Consider the following 14,523-nt stretch of genomic DNA (forward strand, 5'->3'; position numbering starts at 1 on the left):
GCACGTTCAACACCGCTTTGTCCTTTTGTCTATGACATCTTTTGGCTATTTCCATCTATCACTGGCCCTCTATCCAGCTCTACTTGTTCCACCATCCCCCTCCCCCCCTTAAACCAGCTTATATTTCACCTCTTTTGTATTTTTACTTAGTTCTGTTGAAGTCATACGGACTCAAAACATTAACTGTATTCCTCTCCGCAGATTCTGCCAGACCTGCTGAGTTTTTCCAGGTATTTTTGTTTTTGCCTAGCAATATCTTGCTGCTTTCAGCTGTGATCATAATTTGCCATACCCCCAATAATATGCTGACAGCAAGTTTTGATACTTGCACCTTCAGAGCTCCCTTGCTACATCAAAAAACTTCTAATTAACCTCTGCAAAAATTGGACTTTAGGACAATGAAAGGTAAAAGAATTTGACTTATTCAGTCACCTTGAGACAGTGAGCTGGGCTATAAAGGATTGTTTTAAATTAAGAGGTTGGTTTTCAGTCGTACGGTGTTTTTGTCGGATGTCAGGAGCTCAGTTAGGTAAACGTCAGGAACTCGATCCGGCCCAATTCCGCAGTAGATAAAAGCGGATGCTGGAAATCTGAAACAAAAGCAAAAATAGCTGGAAAAACTCAGCAGGTCTGACAGCATCTGCGGAGAGGAACACAGTGTTCCTCTCCGCAGATGCTGTCAGACCTGTTGAGTTTTTCCAGCTATTTTTGCTTTCGTTCCAATTCCGCAGTAAGCGCCTACACTATTTATATTGCAAATTCGACTCGCTCAGGAACAGGCGCCGAGCTGTCACCGCGCCTGCGCACTTGGTGCCGGTGATTTCTCCCCCCCGCCCCCTCTCTCTCTCTCTCTCTCTCTCTCTTTCGCTTAGGCACAGCCGAGGACAGCGCGAGAGGTCTTGCCGGCCTCTCCGTTCGGTTACCATGGTGACAGCCATAGCCAATGGGCCGGGCGGCTGGAACATGGCGGCTGTCACTTCGCCCCTCGAGTCCGTGCACAGGAATGATCAGGATCTGGTCCTACTGTTGTCTTACTCGACCGGAGCCAAGCCTTTCCCAGGGTAAAGGCGGGCAAGGTTTTCTTTCGGTTTGTCAAGAGTCGGCGGCCCGGGAGAGTTGGATTTTACCCTCGGTGCCCTGCCCAACACAGTCTGTCTGTGAACTGCTGTCAGAATTATAACCTGCCGACAGCAATAGTAGAAAAAACTGCATCACTCCTGTTATTGCCCGGGGCTTAAAGATTTGAAGAATGCCCCACCCCCGCGCTTCTTTTCGCATTTCCTTTTGCCAATCGCCCTCCCATGAAGGGCTGGTTGACTCTTTGCTGGGATGAAATTTAATGGGCGCTGTCCGGTATTTTACAGTACAAGTGGCCCTTGGTCGTATATAAGCCCTGACAGCGCAGTGCGTGTGGACAGGTTATCCAGTTGCAGTGGGAATTACAGAGAATTAGCCCAGTCTTGTTTTACGGTCCACCTGCAAATACGTACTTCTCCAATAGAGGGTTACTCATAGTGAGAAAGGGCCGGATTTTGCCCGTTCAGGCTGATTTCATGGTCGGGAACCTGGGCGCGCTCATGGTGGGACATTGGGTGCATTCTTCCTGGAGGTGGTCAGTTAAGAAGCTGCCTCGATTTGCGATCGACCTCCAAGTAGGGATGCTGGGTTGCCGGAGGGCTGATCTGTGCACCTGAAGTGAAAGGCGGCTAGCAGACCCACTTTGAATGCTGGGTGCTGCTGAAATGGATTGAGGAGAGGGCAGCATAGGGCTGATGGGACCAGCACTATCCAGTGGATCCGTCTGGAGGTGAAAAGCAAACAATTCCAAGCATTTGCCTGAAAATGAACTAAGTTTGCCAACTTTGTCATTGAAAGTGACCAGCGCATGTGAATCCCATGGCACTCCGCGCCCTCTTGCCTCTTTTGAGTTGCAGATACAGCGGGGGTTCCGTGCGCGGTTGACAAAAGTCCATAATTTTATAAAAATGCTGCCATAATTAACCTTAATTAGCTTCCTAACGCTAATGGATGGGTTGCCAGCATTTGACGCACCTGGGGAAATGTACGTGGAGAGCAGGAATACGTCGGAGAGCTGGCCCAATATATTTTTCCTCAAGTTTTCCTGCCCCTCCAAACCTGCGGCCAATGGGTTGGGAAAACACTCCCTCCCCATGATGGGAACCCTAACTGATCTTTGACTTCTCACCCCATAGACGTTAAGGCTATTTAATGCCAGCTAAATTGGCACAAACTGAGAATTAAATTTGGTTTGTATGTTTCAAGTACTCTTTGGATTAAACTGACTAAACCTTCAGGGCTACTTGAAATGTACCTCTGCATTTGTTTTCTTATTCTTGATTTTCTAACCCACTCTTCCCTTCATTTCCTAACTTCAATTTTCTCACATTTGACCAATGCACGTTCATTGTTTTTCCTGCTAAAGCACTCCATATTCCATAAGTGGTATACTGCCAAGAAAACTGCCCATTGATTTATTTAGTTTAACAGAATTATCTGTGCTCTTATAGAGTGATATCCGTTTTAAACCATTTTTATGCTGTTTCTGCTGTTACATGTTTTTTTCTAGCTCTGGCCCCTCAGATCAGTTGAAGATTGGTTTCTTTAAAACAGATCGTGCTACTCAAACTGACGTCAGTGATATATTGGAATTGAAGGAAATGAGTAAACAAGTCGAGTCTCTGGTAAAGGTACTCAAATTTTTATTGAGCTTTATGAGACAGCTATGCTTAATATTTAAATAAGAGAATATGGTAATGTAAAATGGGATTAAAAGAACAGTAGCAGCATAGATACAAAATAAGCAAAAGGACGGAAAGCATAGAATAGATGTAAATGGAGGGAAGTGTACATTGATGTTCACTAGGGGTTGGTATAACGGCCATTGTTCTTTTCGATTAATGATCTGAACTTCTATAAGGGGCATAATTTAAAAGTTTGCAGATGATGTGAAACTTGGTGATGTAGTGAACAATAAGGATAGTAACAGACTTTAGGAGGACATAGTCTGGTAAAATAGGCAGACAAATGACAGATGAAATTTAATGCACAGGTGTGTGAGGTTATACATTTTAGTAGCAGGAATGAGGAGACAATATGAACAAATGGTACAATTTTAAAGATGCAGTTGGATTGTTGATGAAGAAATTGCAAGGCTACAGGGAGAAGATGAGGGATTGTGCTATGTCAATAAGACATGAAAAATTTAAAACTGTATGTATCAAAACTTTGTTCTTTTTTGCTATTTTAAAATGGATGTCTGCTGAACCACAAAATGGCAGCTACAGGTCACATGCCATCTGTTTTAGAAGGTTCCAACAGAGACTACAAGAACAAAAGAGTTCCACTTCCCTCCTTGTGGAATCTCATACCCCATTTTCAGTCCACATTAAAACCACGAAACTAGGTGAACTGACCCCTCCAGCTGGGATGATAACAAGGACAGAGACATACAAACTTGTTATACCTGAAGAAGTGTTAACAGCCACCATTTTGCTCTTAGGGGAAACAATGGATTTTAGCCAGGAGCACCGAAACTGCTTGCATGGCTGCAATTAATTCATTAATGGGTCGCCTCGCATGGCCCTATGTTTCGAGCCTTTTGGATCGTTTTCATAGTGATGTGATGCGAAATCCTTTTTTGCCACTTTTGGTAAAGTAGCAGGACATCTAAAATGGCCATCAGATACCTGGACCTTTTTGATCCAAGGGCTGCTGTCAGGGTGGGCCCAAGAAGTCTATTCCATGCTGACTCCTGACATGTTCACTAATTATGAACTGACCAAGGCTGCTATCCTTAGTGCCTGTGAGTTATTCCTGGAAGCATATCGCTAGCAATCCCGGAACACTCGTAAGAAACCCATGCAGACATACATAGTGTTTGAATGGCTGAAGCAAGTCACATTTGACTGGTGGGTCTGTCTTTAAAAATATAGTGCACCTATGAGGGATTGTGCAACTTGATATTGTGGAAGAAATTTTAAAACAGCTTACCCCACAACTTAAGAATGCACTTGGAGGAACAGAGAACCCTCACAGCCAGGGATGCAGTTGTTACAGCTGACAGCTACCGTTTCATCCATAGGCCCGACAACTCAGGCAGACCCTTTCCAAAACACCCACCATCGCCCCCACCCCGCAAAAAAATTGGAAAGATAAGAAAGGCATTATGGATAAAAACGGGGCTACAACCAGAAAGGAAAGTAGAAATGAGGGAGCGAGAAACCCTCCCCAAGCATGAAAAGAGAACACCTGGAGACCAGTGTGGTTCCATTGTAGCAAAATGGGACACTCCAGACCTGAATGCTGAAGGTGGAAAGGGAAGCCTGTGGGTCTTATAGGGCTCCATAAGAGTTGCCTCCAGAAGGATATCCTAGTAGGTAGAGCAGCAGAGCAGGCAGCAACACTCACAGAAACTAACCCCCCCTGACGGCATGGCCCTATGTGTGGCTGAGCTGGACAAACACACAAAAAGTTTTTGGAGTTTTGTCCTTCCAGGATCAATATCCCATACCCAACCCAGGGTGTGAGCAAGTCCGTCGTACTGCTCAGGGATACAGGCGCCACTTAGTCCTTAATTTTGGATGGAAACATAAACTAATCCCCGAGTCCTCCCTGAAGGCCAAGACACTGCTTGGTGGAGTAGAAGGAGGATACATGTCTCTCCCTCTCCATCGGGTCCACCTGCACTATGACGGTAGGAATTGTCCCTGAGCTTCTGGTAGCAGGGATAGATTTCCAACTCGGAAACTATTTGGCTGGCAGTCAATTATTAGCTAGTGAAAGAAAAGAGCCCGAGAAGGCTGGCAAAAGCCTGCAGGAATGTGTAGAAATGCAGGGAACTACAACAGGTTTGGGGGCGGGGTGGTAGGGAATGTAGAATCCAAAATGGTTGGAATAGCTAAGAAAAAGCTGCTTGCATTTAAGGATGGCCTCCACCAGCAGGAATCTGCAGGTGTGCAGGGTGCTGGAGAATGTTCAGAGGCTGTCACCAAACAGGAGCCCATCTGAACTGAGTTGCGCTATGGACTTTGACTTCTTGGATTCTGGAAATCACATAAACTAATATTCATTTCTGTGGTTCTTTTACTGTTGTTGCCCATAGTTGTAAATCTTCTTTTCTATCCCTCCTTTTGTGTGTGTGTGTGTGTGTGTTTGTGTGTGTGTTTGTTTGTGTGTGTGTGTGTGTGTGTGTGTGCGCGAATGCTCCTCAATCCTTTGTCCCAGTTGAATGAATAAACTAACCTTCTGAGTTAATCCTACCATACATTTGCTGTGAATTAATTTTAAGTTGGATCACACAAACTGAGGGACTGGGGAAACATGCCATAGCATACTTTGAGTGCAAAAATCTTTGCTAGATTGGGGAGATTTGAGCATATAGAAGTGATCATAAATGATGGAGATCCCTGGTTTTGTTTGTATATTTGGGTGTATTTAAATTGTGTTCAGATAATTCACAAATTTGGGAATGGAGAGAATTACACAGTTGAGTGAGAGTAAGATTGTGCCACAAAGCTAGTAATTATTCAATTGATTGGTGCAATTTAATGACCAACAGTATTGGAATATAGCAAAATAAATGTAAGCAGGAATAGGCCAAACGTCGGTTTGAGCTTGCTCAGCCATTCAATAAGATCACACCTGATCTATCTCATCTACACCTTCCTGCACTATTAGCTTTTGTTTGATAATGCTTGTAAATTGCCTTGGGGTATTTTATTATGTTAAAGGTATATATAAATGCAAGTTGCTGTTCTATCCCCATTTTCCTTAATTCTTTGTTGATTTCTGCCTTGAATATATTCCCTGACTGAGAATCCGTAGTTCGCTGAGAGAGAATTCGAAATATTCACAATTCTTTAAGTAAAGTAATTTCACCTCATCTCAGTCCTGTATGACTCACCTCTTATTCTGAAATGGTGGGCTAGATTTTCATGGAGCCGGGAAGACTCCGCAGACTTTTAAAAATAGTGGGCGTGACCCGGATGCGGAAGCCTGCCCCCATTTCTGGCACATCCAGTTTTTGCTGGTAAGGGAAAGTAGGCCGGGTATGAATAACATTGGAGGGAAACCCAAACTCAACAGGGAAGTTTGAACACAGTGCTGAATTCAAACAGACTCCGTTTTGGCTGTTGCATGGGCCTTAACTCCATATGCGGGAGTCACGGATTGATGGAGACATATCCACCCTTCAAGAGTGTTTATATGGTCTGTATACCTTTCACAGTATGGATTTTTTTTTTAAGTGCCCTGCTCTTTAAACTTGAAAAATAAAGGCTATGGTTGTCAGTGAGAGTTTTAAAAAAGCCTCTGCTTGACTACTTTGGCATAGATTAGGAAAAATATATAATATTTGGCCGTGCAGTTTCAATAGAGATTTTTGTTGCCATTTCTACAAGGGACATCATTATGTATTTATGAATGTTTGGCTGAGTTTCAAAAGCTACAATTATCTCAGGGGGTTCGGAGTTCACAGTTTGATTGACAGTTTAAAGAGTTTATTAAATAATTAGCTGTCTTTGTGGAGTCTGAATAGAAGCTTGTTTGTTTGAATAAGAGATTAACCACTTGAGGTTTAAGAACTTTTTGCCATAGCCAACTCCACCTTCAAACCCACATAGTTTGTTTTGATTAGATTTAAAGTATCAGCTTTGGACTTAACTAAATCACTTTCAAACTCAATTTAATCTAGTGTGGCCACTGTTCCCTGGAGGTCCCTTTTACTACAAGATTATTAATTAACCCTTTTTAAAAAAAAAAATCCAAAATAGCCTGTTCCTTAGTTGGTTCCTTGACATACTGATCTAGAAAACTACCTTGTATATATTCCATGACTAACTCCTCCAAATTATTACTACAAATTTGGTTTGCCCAGTGTATATAAAGATTAAAGTCCCACATATTCCATGTGCCTCCAATTTTCTGATTAATACTCTGCCATACACAACAACTACTGTTAGGGGGCCTAAAAAACCCTCACCAATGTTTTCTGATTTCTGTTGTTTGTTAGCTTCACCCAAACTGATTCTACTTCTTGAAATGCTGAGTTATTAACTTTAATCCACCCTTTATTATCTGGACTACCACACCTATTTTCCATTTTTACTATTCTAAAAGTTAGATATCCTGGAATACTTAGTTCCCAACCTTGGTCACTTGGCAACCACATCTCGGTAATGGATATAGATCAAACCTATTAATTACTAATGTGACAATTGTGAGGTTTATAAGTTTACTTTGTTTTAGAATTAGATCTTTTGGTTTATAAGATAGTGATATTTTGCAACTGTCGATGGGTGCATGAAAGGGGTCATGTGACTTGTGCTGAAGTCTGCCTTACAGTAAGCCTGGGTGGTTTAATTTTTTGAGACCTGAGGAAGACTCAGATTGTTTAATTGAGAAGGAGGCGCAAGGTTTTTATGCCGAGGGACAATGATAGTAGCTTCTAAGTCCATGATGAGTAGAGAATGAGTCAAAGTCTCAGAATGGTGCAATAGATGGATACTAAGTTGTAAACAGTTGTGCTGTAAACTATCTCTTTATTTCTATGACTAGAATGTGTTGGGATCAAAACTAATTAACATATCAACATAGGTACAAAGCTAATGCATTTGCCATGTGGAACAGGGTAGAGGAACCCATTTTGAGATCATGTTACAGATTTCTGTTTAAATACAGGGATATCACAGACAGACAGCAGTTGCAGTTTTGTCTTGTGTGGTCTGTAGCCAACTGAGAAATAGAGAACTAGAGATGGAACCAGCCAAGCCTGCACCATACGGAGAAAAAATGCTGACACTCTCGTCCACCACACACAACATGAGTGGGAGCTTGCCCTCAGATTGAAAACTGAGTTTATGAGGAATTAAAGGAGGCTAGAAGACTTGCCTAGCTTGAAGCTAGAGCGTAACTCTCACAATGAGAATGAGCCTGGGATTAGAGGCTACCTGATTGGGAAAGTCAATGGGAAGCAACCCATTGGAAGCTGGGAGCACCTGTGAATCATTTGTGATAACTATAATTCTGTGGAGAGTGCAATGCATGGTAAATACAAAGGAACCGTTTATTTCTGTAGATTATAAGTTGCCTACGAAAGAAAATGGTGTTTAGTCAATAGTGTTGACAGCCCTTTGATACAGTAGAAGTTTTAAAATGTGTAATCTTGATGTGTTATTCCTTCCATTGTTAACTCGAAGTTCGTATTTCTCTTTAAAAGTTATCAATCTGTACGGAGATCATAAAACCACCTGCTATTAAGTCATCTAATTTGTTGCAGATGCTTTACATGTTCAGATACTTGATCTTTGACCTTTGATACATTGACCTTTTTTCTCATTTTCTCTGATAGCACCTTCTTCACTAATGTCTTATTACCTTTATTACTCTGTCCCTTCCTGACCCACTGTACTTAATTTTATCCAAAATACTGCACTGCCCCAGAGCCTTGACATTTTCCTTTTCCTGAATTCTCCCCACCCCCTGGTTTATTAGTTTAAAGTCCTGTCAACTACCATGAACCGTTTACCAGGACACTGGTCCCTGCCTTGTTTAAGTGGAGCTTGTCTCAACAGAAAGTTACCTCTTTACCCAATACTGGTGCCAGGGGCCCAGTTTCCTACATCGCTTTTTCAGCCACGCATTTAATCTAATCTGTTTATCTCTTTGTCAGCTGGTTCGTGGCTCAAGTAGAAATCCAGAAATTATTACTTCTGGGGTGTGCTTTTTAATTTGGACTCTTTAACTCCACAAACTATCTCAGCAGAATATCATTTTTAGTTCTATCTACAGCATTCGTTCCTTCATGGACTAGACAACTGGATCCTTCCCCTCCCTTCCAAGCTCTTCTTCAACCATGAAGGAATGTCTTTAACCCTAGCACCAGGCAGGCAACACAACCTTTAGAACTCCTGGTCGCAGCTGCAACGAAGATTATCTATTCCCCTAACTGTACTGTCCCCTATTATTGCCACATTCCTTTCCACTGTCCCACTTGAATGACCTCCCGCACCATGCTGATATGGTCACTTTGCCCAACAGACCTGCAGTCCTTGTTCTCCTCCACACAGGTAGCAAAATGTTTTAGTAACTCTCCCCTTCCCTGATATTTGCTACTCAGACTCCAGCTCAACAACTCTGTGCCCAAGTTCTTCAAGCTGCAGAGACTTAGCACAGATACAGTTGTCCCTGATAGCAATGCCCTCCATAAACTCCCACATGCTGCAGTTACAGCATGCCTCCTGCTCTACCATGTCTGCCTAACCTTATTTATTTATTTGATTAGTGAATTAGTCATTTTAAAAAATTTAACCCAATTATTTTAGCTTAATTTATTAATTAATATATCTAATTTAAGTAATTAATTTAAGTATAATAGTAAGTTATAGTTTTCTAACTTAGAGATTTAAAAAAACTCACCAAGCTACTGGGCTACCTTGATCAACCCTTTGTATAAATTTATCAAAGAACTCAATCAGATTGATCTGACTTTTAAAATCTGTACTTATTAATCATCATTAACCCATAGGGCAGAATTTTCTGTCTGCCGGGCAGGCGGGCCCAACCCAATCTCCGGTGGGCGGGGAGACGATCGCCGCCAGAGAAGCGGGCCCCGCTGCCATTTTACGTGTGCAGGCCAATTAAGGCCTGCCAAGCATGACGTCCAGCAGGAAGCACTATAGCACTATGCACTTTCTGTGCGTGCGGAGGTGAGGGGGCGGGGGTGTGCGGGATTCCCCAAAAGCGAGAGTGCGCTCTTTTGCGCATGCGCACATCTCCCTGAGGCAAAGTGCTGCCTCAGGGAGATCGCTTCCACTTTTAAAAAGATTAAAAATAGAAAAAAAAATTCCCTAACATGTCCCCCTCATGTGACAATGTCACACGAGATGGGACATGTTCATAAATTACAGTAAAACTTTATTAAACTTTTTAGGACCCTGCATGAAACCTCATCCTGCCGGTGGATGAGGTTTCATGTTTTTTCTATTTGCCGCCGTGGCTCCTGGCCTGCCCGCCAACCTTAAGGTTGGACGGGCAGGTCCTTTAATTGTTTAAATGATCCTGTCAATGGCCAATTGAAGCCATTGACAGATCGGCGGATGCACATCTGATTTTGATGTGCTTCCCCCCGCCTTCCTGAAAATTTAAATGGGGGTAGGATGACGTTGGGGGTTCCGCCCGATGTCATCCCGTGTCGGCAAGCGGGCCCCGCCCCCCTGCTTGCCGATGGCAAAATTCTGCTCATAGCCTGTAAATGTGAATTAATTTTTACTTTATGATGGCTCCCAGCAGTTTTAGCATATCTGATGGTAGACTGATTGGCCTGTAGTTACCAAGTTTATCCCTCTCTTCTTTTTGGAAGAGGGTTGTAACATTTGCAATCCTCCAGTCCTCTGCACCACTCGAGTACCCAAGGAGGATTGAGAGATTGTGGTTGTAGCTTGTGCTGTCTCATCTTTACTTCGCAGTGCACCCTAGGATGCATCCTAGGATAACATACTACATTTGATGCCATCCTATTTTGCAAGTCTTTTCTATCTATCTTTATCCAATCTAATATTTTTACTCCCTGGTCCTACACTCTGGCATATCCCCTTCTTTGTGAAGACAGATGCCTGTTCAGTATCTGGGCCATGATCTATACCTATTTGGGAACCATTTTATGCTATTTGCTAATCTTTTCTCTTACTCTCTCCTAGTATCCTTTTTCCAGTTCTACCTGTGCTGTGTAATCCACCTGGTATTCTTTTGTATTCTGTCCCTGACATTTGTCATAAACCTCTTTTTTCTGTACATCATATTACATTCATGCAATAAAGTATTACTGCAATATGTTTAATATTTTGTGTCTTATTCAGGAAATTACCATACTTAAGAGAAGTGTAGAATCCAAAACACAGCTCCTAAAAGCAGACTATGAAATGAAACTGGAGCAGCAATCCTCAGAACTCTACAGTAGGATTAATGACCACAATTCTTATCTCCGAGATATGTACCTACAGGTAATAATTAAATTTAATTTCCTTTGTTAGGCTGTTATGAAATTTTACTATATTTTGTGTTTATAGGATGAAGGTAAGAAGTTAGTTTCACCATAAATCATGCTGCAGTCTTCATTTTAATCTTAGTAGGTAGATGCATGAATTAACTGTTGAGCTAAAACAGATATGCTGATGCACAGAACTTGGGCTTTCGCAATAAATGTTCAGTTTCTCAGTCAATTGGCTACCAAATCAATGTGTTCTTGCTAACTAAAACAATTTTATTCCAAACCAACAGGATTAGTGCAATGTATGTATATGAAGTGAAATAATAGTTCTCAGTTTGATATGGTTCAATTTATTGATCACTTTTTGATATGATGGAATCTGTGGTTTCAAAGCTTATATTGTTGAGACAGATCCTAATTGTAAAGGGAAATTGAGAAAGGAAATTGATTCTTACAGTTTTTAAGGAAACTAAGATTGAAACTGAGATTGGAAACCAAAATTTCTGGAGAGACTGAAACTGGTTGAAATCATACCAAAAAACTGAGAACCAGCAGAGCTCAGATTATGATCTCAGTGGTGTGTTATAGGCAGGCTGAAGAAGATAGAGGCTATCCAGAAACTGAAAATAGCCAAATATACAGCTGCTACAGCTGTTTCTGTTACTTGAAGGTAACATTGGTGGATCTACATAGCCAGACATCCATTGTAGACAGAGTTGAGGTTCTGCAGACATGCCATTTTTGGTGAAAACCGTGCCTGTGTTGACTGTGTGCTGCTGTTCGCTGTGGATCAGACTAAATCCTAGAAGAAGAGGAGCTGAAACTCTTTGTGAGAAAGACAGAGTTTTGAAATACTTTGTGGCTGAGATTGTTGACATAAGTGCTGAGTGGACTGTTGAGCCATTTCGTAAGATCTGTCTTAGTTGTATATGCCATTTAATGTGTAATTTATAGTTCATAATCAATCCCAATTAGCCTGTTAATTCATGTTTACTTATGTTGGATCTGGGTTTTAGCGTACAAGTGTTTACCCCAAGATAGTATTTGGTGTTTGGTTTGTTTAACCCTTGAATAGTAAACATTCTTTTCTTTAAACCGTGGAATCTTGTGGCTTCATTCTTTTAGTAAATAATTGAGATTTCCAATTTTTAAAAAAAAGTTACTGGCCTTGACCAAGGTCATAACAATGACTATACAGTTCTGCTGTTGAATTTTGTTACTGGGTAAGAAAAAACAATACTTGTTTCTATTGGTACACATTATTTGCTACTGCATGTGTGTGAAAAATCAGCATGACTTAATAGGAAATAGTTCTTAACATCTGATGACATATAGCATTCCAAAATTCATTTTAAGGCAAATTTTGAGAATTTAGTGACAACATCCGGTGCAATGAGTGATGATATTTAGATTCTCCCCATTGAATCACTGGGTGGGGGGAAAGAGAAAATGATGAACCAAGTTATATTAAGTGGGGTGATAAAAGTGCCATTTGTATTCTACGGAGCTGTGCACACTGACTAAATGAACTGTTTCCTATTAGTAATAATGGGCTGAATTTTGCCCTTGACGGGTGGGTGGGCCTGACGGACTCGGCAGTGGGCGAGCAGCCGATCGCCGCTGCCAAAATGGGCCCCATCGCCATTTTACGTGGGCGGGCCAATTAAGGCCCGTCCAGCGTGACGCCCCATGGGAAGGGCTGTGCGCTTCCTGTGTGGATTCCCCAACTGCGAGAGTGCGTGAAAGAGCGCTCATCGCCCTGAGGCTATGTGGTACCTCAGGGGGATCGCTGAAAGGTCGTGAAAGTTGAAAAATTAAAAAATCATTAACATGTCCCCCTCATGTGAAAATGTCATACGAAATGGGACATGTTAATAAAGTCCACAAAAACTTTATTAAACTTTTTTAAAGCTGAAATTAAACCTCATCTGGCAGTGGGTGAGGTTTGTTTAAAAAATCACATACCCGCCTGCCCATTGGGCCCGTGCACGAGCCGAAGTTCGCATGGGCTCTTCAAAATCCTTGTCAATTGCTGACTTAATGGCTTTAACAAGGTCTTTAATTAATGGCGGGCACGCGTTGCGCTGCATAGCGGTCCATCGACCTAAACATCGCGATGCCGCGCGCGACGTCAGCGCACGATATTTTAAGCGCTGATGTGCGGGCTCCACCACCCGCGTGTCAGCCAGAAAATTTAGTCCAATCAGCTTGAGAGAACCTTTCATTTATAAAGCATGCTAGGATGGATAGGATTTCCGACTATAATTCGGGTGGAAATACCAGAGAAATGGCACAAATGGTCACTTAAGACTATTTCTGAGTTTCCCATCAAGCTTCTAAAGAGCCCTTGTGGATATTCCAGGCCTGGAACATTTTTGCACCTGCACATTTATGAATTTATTTCTGTATATAGGTAACAAAGTTCTCCATCAGAGCATAGATAATGCTGCTTCTTGGGTAGGGAGGGAAAAAGAGAGATGCTGGTGGCTAATTGCATCAGATGTATATTCTAATGGTTTGTATGCAACGTGGTATCTGCAAACCAGAAAATCTGATCAGGTGCAAGGCAAATAAGGATGAACGAAAACAATTTTTTTGGAATATTTAAAAATATTCTCTGTAGCAGAAGAAGTGTAGTAATAATTTAAAATATCGCTTTGCTGAACTCATTATAATTTATAAAACCAATGTCATTTCAAATCTTATACTCAGCCTTTATTGTGTTAGGTGTGTGTGTGCTATTGTGGCATGAAGCAAATATTGTCAGGTAGTAAATTATAAGAATTAGTAAAGTTTGCCATCTTGCTAAATCTTTCAAATTAAAAGATTATCACTGAGATTTTTTTTTGGCGGTCTTCCGGCATTTATGCCTCAAAATTATTATTTTTTAAAAATTCATCAATCTCATGCAATGTTCCATACAACTGTCAATTTAATTCAAATGTTTCAAGTTAAGTGAGGGCGAAAGGAGGTTGATAGTGGAAGTAATGGAGGAGAAGGAAAATAGGAATGAAGGAGGAATAGGTGATGGGAAGGGGATTGAGAGAAAGTGAGGGAGAAGACAGTGGAGTGAGAAATGGAAAGGGAAGGAGAGAGGATGAGAATGCCAAGTAAGGGCAGTTCAAATCGGCAGAAGATTGAGATATTGAACAGCCAGCCAAAAAGCAACGTACACTCATTGGAGAGTAGGGAATGTTGTGGTTGGGCACTGGGATGGAGGAAGTTGCTGTAAGAGGGAAAATGAAATGATGCAGTGTTAGCCTACAAGGGACAACTGCTGAGTTATTCAGTTTTGGGGTGCAGGGGTTTGAGGGCTGAAAACATGCTCAGTGGCTAGGGTATTGAGACAAAATGAAGTTTAGTGTGTGTCAGGAGGAGTATGTGAGCCTAAATCTTGTTCACTGTGTGAAGCAAGGTGTTGAGAGATAGCTTTCTCAATGGTGGTGGGAATGTTGCTGAAAAACCTCAATTTGGGGGTGTGATGCTCTGTGTGATTGGAGGTTAAGCTGCTGAAACCT

General features: G+C 41.8%; 1 protein-coding gene across 1 annotated transcript in view; it reads left to right on the forward strand.

Moving 5' to 3' along the window:
• The first annotated feature begins 883 nt into the window (after nucleotides 1-883).
• Nucleotides 884-14,523, forward strand: part of LOC121275999 (uncharacterized protein C10orf67, mitochondrial-like) — a 151,498-nt gene continuing 137,858 nt past the window's right edge. The window contains exons 1-3 of the mRNA XM_041183943.1: nucleotides 884-1,061; nucleotides 2,588-2,708; nucleotides 10,875-11,018. Coding sequence (XP_041039877.1) covers nucleotides 925-1,061; nucleotides 2,588-2,708; nucleotides 10,875-11,018 — 402 coding nt within the window. The 5' untranslated portion in view covers nucleotides 884-924. The remainder of the gene's footprint in view (nucleotides 1,062-2,587; nucleotides 2,709-10,874; nucleotides 11,019-14,523) is intronic.

This window comes from Carcharodon carcharias, chromosome 3, assembly GCF_017639515.1.
Source record: "Carcharodon carcharias isolate sCarCar2 chromosome 3, sCarCar2.pri, whole genome shotgun sequence".
In the NCBI taxonomy this organism is placed as follows: Eukaryota; Metazoa; Chordata; class Chondrichthyes; order Lamniformes; family Lamnidae; genus Carcharodon; species Carcharodon carcharias.